The sequence below is a fragment of the Poecilia reticulata genome, chromosome 19 (genome assembly GCF_904066995.2).
Source record: "Poecilia reticulata chromosome 19, P_reticulata-male-v2, whole genome shotgun sequence".
In the NCBI taxonomy this organism is placed as follows: domain Eukaryota; kingdom Metazoa; phylum Chordata; class Actinopteri; order Cyprinodontiformes; family Poeciliidae; genus Poecilia; species Poecilia reticulata.
In genome coordinates, this window is record NC_088848.1 from 18122233 (window position 1) to 18128767 (window position 6535).

Sequence of the window (6535 nt, forward strand, 5' to 3'; positions counted from 1 at the left end):
TAAACTAACCTGAATTGTTTTTATTACGTTTCCATTTGAAACAGAATATGGTCAGACTGAATGAGAAAACAAAAAAAGTTGTGCAGGAATCAAAAACTCACATTTAGATTTGAGAAACGCATCAAATATTTGCACAAAAGCAACATTACAGTAATCAGGACAACTTGGGAAATATGTTCATCACAAAAGGACAGCAAAGAGCCTCAGCCTAGCAATAGAGATACAAAAGCGCAGCTTAGGGATGGAACTTTAACAAAAAAATTATGCACAAGACCCCAAACAAAGGAAATGCTTACAAAGAAGGCAAGTTTGAGATAAAAAGCTAAAGGATGAATCAAACAGGCACAATGTGAATTTAAAAAGGACACAAAAGATGGAATACGAGCACAAAAGAAACCCAAATGGTTATAACATAATATTAGTTGGGAACAAAATGTTCAAAAATAATGCTAATTAAAAATAACTACAGCAATTTGCTATTGTCTGTTCCTTTTCATCTTGGCTTTTCTGGGAGCAAGTTGTAGTAAACATCATACAGGCCTATTTGTCAAAAATACAAGAGTCTTAATGATTGCAGTTTTCTTGGTCTGAAGCGATCTTCAGAACTTTTCCTTCTCAGCAGTCAGACGTCTTTTGGGATTATGGCTTCATAAGTTTGTCCTTCGAGATAAGCGTCCAAGTCCAAGCGCAAAAGCACCTGAAACTGAACAAAGGAAAGCAACAAAACTTTTAACAAATACATTACTTTCACCACGTACGTTTATTTTACAGCATAAGATTTGAACCTGTGGCTGCCTTAGTTTCCTCATCCAGCAAAAGGTGATGAACGGTTGCTGACGAGGAGCCTCAAACTTGAGTCAGCTCCAAGATCGGCACCTCTATGTTTCCGATGTACCACAAAATCCAAAACACCAGGCTGAGGAACACGATTAGCGGCCCAGAAAGGACAAGGAAGTCCCAGTAGCTGACGGGCGAGGCGATCCCAGTGATGAAGACGACGAGGCCGACCGCATCAAGGACGACGGCAACGAAGAAAAACACTACGCAGCGGCCGATCCAAGAGCTGTCACTGGTGAAAGTTAGTTTTATTCTTTCCATTCTTCACACGGCACCTCACGAGGAGTGAAGCGGTGTGACAGATGACACGGAAGGAGCTTAGACATTCAGGTCACATTCCTTCTATATCTACATCTTCATTTTTTTTTTAAACCACCCGCTGGCACTAGACAAATAGGTTTCCTTAATGATGAGAGATATTCTGGCTGTCGACGAATTTGCTTTCCTTTCCTTACAGACCCAGCTGCAGCTGAGCCACAAGTAGGTTTGGATAAAGTAGGAAGAAATTATCCATGTGTGTTAAATCCCAAACACTTGTTTGTAATTGTAGATATTCAAAAGGTGACACTTTGTTAAGGATTATCTTTGAAACGCAGTCTCTTTCAGTAAAGCAGACAGCATCCATTGCTCGGAGAGTCACACAACCACATTTAAATATCTTTGCACTTTATTCCCAAAAATAATTTAGACACAAATATACATATAGTTACACAGAAAACATAAAAATGAAATGCACATTTTCTTCACCGTGTGGCTTTTCTTATTTTAGAGAGCTTTACACCAAGCAAGATGTTCTCATAAACGTGGCTTTTGCTCACAAGTTTAAATGTTAAAGTCTGTTGAAATCTCAGGGGAGAAGGAAAAAAAATCCCAACAAAAACAGGAAGTAGCTCATGTCCAGGAGCACCAACACCACCATCTGTAAAGGTAATAAAAAACAAACAAACAAACAAAAACGTAGAAACCAGTCACTTTTAATGGAAAAAATTGGGTACACACAAAAAATAATTAATGTGATAGAAAGTTACTATAACAGGTTATGACTTCTCGCCACTAGTTGAAAGTCTAAATCTAGATAAGGTAAAGGTTGTATGCTACGCAACTGTTTTTCAAAGATGATCTGTACGCAAATTCATGAAAATTTTCAGACTATTGGTAGCAATAAAAGAGGTCGTTTGAGAATAGCTTTGCTTTGGTTTCTCTTCGTGTGTTTAATTTTGCCTACATGCTCCATCACACAGGAAAAAAAGAAACGGCTTCAGTGACCCAACAGGTCACAAGAAAACCAACTTCACGCAGGTGGTCAGGTGAAATGTCTCTTATTTTAGGTCAGCTGGAGTTACTTTTTTTTCCCCATTTACTGAATGCCACAATAATAATAATAAGAAAAAACATGTCAGACATTTATTAATGTCTTTCTATTCAGTGTATGTAAGCCTTTGGCCTCATCTGTATACCAATGTGAGAACTGCACAGATTTGAAATATTTTGCACATTTTAGATTTAGGTTTTAATTTTGGATATTGTCATGGATAAACAGTATTACACTACAAATCCTCAACATCTCTGCAACCTTTATTTCTAAAAACAAGCAACCTTAGTCCTTAATTTTGAGTGATTGACAAATACTTTGCATTATCAAATGAGGCTTTTGATATACAAAAAAAATAAGCACATTTGGTCTAATATTTAGACATCTGCATGTGTCACCCTGTTCTCAACATTTAGGTTTAATAATAATTTTAAAATATTAAATGGAAGATTGAGAAAAATGTGGGCTAATCACAACCACCATCCTAATCACAATATATATTAATAATAATACAACATCATGTTTTTTTTTAAAGAAAAAAAACTTAGTATAATGCTGTTCTACTTTGCCTTCCAAATCTCAAAATGAATATCCAAGAAAACTATATATATTTTTAAAATGTTTGTTTCAGACAGTCTTGATGTTTACATCCCCAGAACAGGAAAACGAGTCAACATGGTACGGCATGGCTTCACAGAAACATTGAGTAATTTCACACCACCACACAGGCAGCTCAGAACATGTGAACATGCAAGCATGAAGCAATCAGCATCTAATCCTGACCAATCCCTCTCTCTCTGTTTGGCAATAATAAATTACACATACTGATTAACCAGCTTTGCCAAACCTCTAATACGAAGTTCTCATTCAGGAGAAAAAAAAAAAAAAGGTAAGTTGATGCTACATAAGCAGTGTTTTTCTAAGGCGGGGACCTGGGTTATGAAAAGAAGTGTGCACCGATACTCTGATAATATGTGACCTAACGGGAGGAAGTAGCCGTCTACATCACAAATCTGAAAGTTTAATCTGTTTCAAACTCGATGGAGTGCAAACTAATCTGGCTTTTTATGTTGCATTTGGACTAATGGCTTCTTCCCGACTCCGTGTCATATTACCCAACATCAGTATAGGAATCATTTTATTCTGGATAATGATACACTTGACTGAAACATTGTGATCAGAGCTTACAAAGTAACGGTGTCACCATCTGGATGATGTCTGGATTTAATGAACGGCACCTTCGGCAGATCCCCCAGGGAACCAAATGTGAGGCGCCGTTATTTTGTGGATCAGCACTTTTTTTTTTCTTTGTAACTAAAAAAAAAAAAAAAAAGACCACACCCATTTATAGCTAGTGGGATGGCATCAGTGGGCATTAAGCAGCATAAGATAAGATCCCTGCAATCTTTCGGCGGTTCAGCCGCTGCTAAAACCCAATCGCCGTACCCATCGCACTCCATTCCGCCGGATCAATAAGTGCTGCAGAGTTCCATTAAAATGCAATTGTGCCTTTATGCCCAAAGGGTGTCTGACTGGCCGGCTACTTACAAGCAAACTGACGGCTAAAATACCGCTGAAGTGTGAAGGTGAGCACAAACGGTCAGGCTCATTAATTAAAAACTGCCATGGGTCACTGAAGATCTCTCAACTCGGGTGGAGAGGGTGCAGAAGGAAGAGAGAGAGAGAGAAAAAAAAAAGATTATTACAGATATTCATGAGCATGGAGCTGGGCAGCCCCCTTGGAGGGCTGATGGGGGATGGGAGAGGTGCATGTACCTGTGGGTGGGTGGGTGATTACCTCTCTGGACCAGCTTCACTATGAGTTTCATCTAATCCCTGCCAATAATGTGAGATATTTCCCCTTATTAAGACCGGGGCGAGCCCGAGGAGGGCTGCCATGACAACCTACGAGAGGACGAGGATGGCAGCGGTGACGAAGAAAAAAAAAAAAGAAGAAAAAAAAAGCCACAGTTAGATGTAGCTGAAAAACTCATGGTAAGCAAAGCGACGGCAGGCCGCTAAAGAGGATTATTTACCACCTTGCAAAGGTATTCACACCCCTTGAACGTTCACACTTTGTCAAGCACGACTTTCTTTCATTGTGTTTTATTGGGATTTTATGTCACCGACTAACGCAAAGCAGTGAAGGAACTGTGAAGAAAGAAAAAATACATAGCTTTCCAAATGTTATCCAAAAAACGCACCAATTGCTCAATTAATAAGCAATAATGACTAATTTAATTTGAAGAAATCCAGCTGTTCTGCGAAAATCTCAAAAGGTTTGTCAGAGAGCATTAGCTAAAACAAAAAGCATCATGGAGATGAAGGAAAACAGCAGGGACAGAGCTGTGGAGAAGTTTAAAGCAGGGAACTTTGGAGGAGAAGCACAAGCCAACAGCTCAGGTGGAAAAATCTGACAACTATTAGCCATGGATTCCACAAATCTGGTATTTATGGAAGAGTGGCAAGAAAAAAGCAACTTAAGGCTCTCCATACTAGCAACGTCGTTAACACTGTTTAATGTAGAACAGAAATGTTTGGAAAGGTGGTGGTAAAGTTATCTTACCAACATGTTATGCATTTTGTCAATAACCTACAAGCAGAACAAAATTGGGACTAATGAATAATTTGATTATTATTTTCAAGTAAAATTATTATGGCTAATTGCACGCTTTCCTGAAATTATGCAGCCCTATGGAAAATACTGTATTTTCATCAACAGTGAAAGAAATTGGTCAAAGTTGATGAGCAATATCAGTGGAGATAAATATCCTGAAAGCCAATTAAAAGTTATCAAAGACTTCAGAGTGGTCGAGAAGTTCACCTTCTGGCAGGACAAAGACCCTATAGACATACAGTGAGTGATATGGTCAAAGGATTTAGTTCAAAGCTCAGTCATGTGCTAGAATGGTCCAGTAAAAGTTCAAACCCAAATCCAACTCAGAATCGGCAGCAAAAGTTTAGAATGACTTTATGACTGCCATCAAATTTCAGGTATTTTGCAAAGAAGAATGGATAAAAGTTTTAGTCAGTGGACTTTATTGCTATATTTAGCAACATCTCATGGGGGGGAAAAAATGGTATCGCTAGGAATCGACAGGTCAGACTTTTTAATTATTCATCTGTTTCGGTAGTCGTCCAGAAAACTACAATCGATGCACTCCTAGTTGGAACCGTTCGGCCCAGACCTCCAGAGGTCCTCCCGGCCTTATTGGTGAGACAAATACGCACCATGCTGTCAGAGGAGCCTCTCTGCTTTAGCGTCTCCCGCCTGCAGAGCCGCCTCCGCCACCGTCAGGACCCCCAGCTCCACGTTTTTATCAGCCGGAGATGCGCACTCGCTCCATCCGTCAAAGCCCCCGTTATCCTGACCTCCGCCGCCGGCTTCCCATGCAATCCGAGGCGGCGCAGAGAAGAGCACGGCCCCCTTCGCCTCCACCACCTCTCCACCCATCTCCTTTTTCTTCATCTCCTGCTCATCCTCCGCCGCTTCCAGGGGCTTCTTGCCGCCGCCGCCCTTGGAGAACCTCTCGGACAACTTCCTGGCCCACTGCGTGAGGCTGGCGTCCAGAGAGTCCCTCCTGTATCCCGGCGCGTACAGGTGCACGTTCCCCGTGTACCACAACACCCACCACATCAGGCTGAAGAAAATAATGACGGAGCCCGTGTAGATGAGGAAGTCCCCGTAGAAGCGGCCGTCTGCGGTCAGGTTGCCGAAAATGCCGACGAGGAGCATCGCCAGGCCGCCGGCGTCGAACGCCAGGGCGAGGAAGAAGAACAGCAAGCACTTCCCCACGCCACTCGAGGCCATAACCGGAGCACAGCGCTGCAGTGCAGGACGGGAAGAGAAATAGCGGCTGCCAGGTGATGAGCTTGCTTTTTTTTTTTTCCACCTGTGCGCCTGGCCACGCCTCGGTTACCTGTATCAACGTAAGGGCTTGTCTCCCTGCGACCTCGAACGCAGTGTTAAAACTATCACGCTCCGAGTCTTGAAAGACATTTACACGCAGGTCACGTAAGAGGCAACAAACCGCACAGCATTTTATTTTGATCACGCCAGATTGAATAAGGTCATAAGCAAAATTGAATTTGGTACCCACTTACTGATCAGTCCATCTCAATAATTACACGTATGTGAGAGTTGGAGAGCCTTGGGCAATGTTTTCTTTTTTTTTTTTTTATTTCCCGCAAGAAAAATTAATAGCATTCATTAACCTTACTAATAGTTATGGCAATGGTATATATATTTTTAAAAACAGCCATAGGGCTCTTAGCCATGGGCGCCATTTTCTCTGGGGCAAAAGCAATGTCAAAGATAAAGTTGTCTCTTATTTCTATATTGCTTTTAGGTATTTCAAGTCTTTTTATTTTCCATTATATAAGCAC

The 6535-nt window shown here is 41.1% G+C and overlaps 1 protein-coding gene across 3 annotated transcripts; it reads right to left on the reverse strand.

Annotated features, from left to right (window-relative positions):
• On the reverse strand, positions 1 to 6145 carry LOC103481910 (transmembrane protein 238-like). 3 transcript variants are annotated; one of them, XR_014085105.1, is made up of 3 exons: positions 5381 to 6145; positions 3698 to 3797; positions 1487 to 1756 (listed from the first exon to the last, which is right to left on the reverse strand). XR_014085105.1 is itself a non-coding variant. In XM_081600795.1 (2 exons), exon 1 carries the CDS (start codon positions 5958 to 5960, stop codon positions 5388 to 5390), a length of 573 nt encoding a protein of 190 aa, XP_081456921.1. In that variant the 5' UTR covers positions 5961 to 6145; the 3' UTR covers positions 1 to 703; positions 5381 to 5387. The 3 variants fall into 3 exon arrangements, 2 of the variants coding, with proteins under 2 accessions (XP_081456921.1, XP_081456920.1); XM_081600795.1 differs by lacking the exons at positions 1487 to 1756; positions 3698 to 3797 and adding an exon at positions 1 to 703; XM_081600794.1 differs by lacking the exon at positions 3698 to 3797 and having other exon boundaries at positions 5381 to 6142.
• Positions 6146 to 6535: the final 390 nt, after the last annotated feature.

What these genes read in the sequence shown, in the direction of transcription:
- LOC103481910 (XM_081600795.1), bottom strand. Translation starts at nt 5,960, where the DNA reads ATGGCCTCGAGTGGCGTGGGGAAGTGCTTGCTGTTCTTCTTCCTCGCC.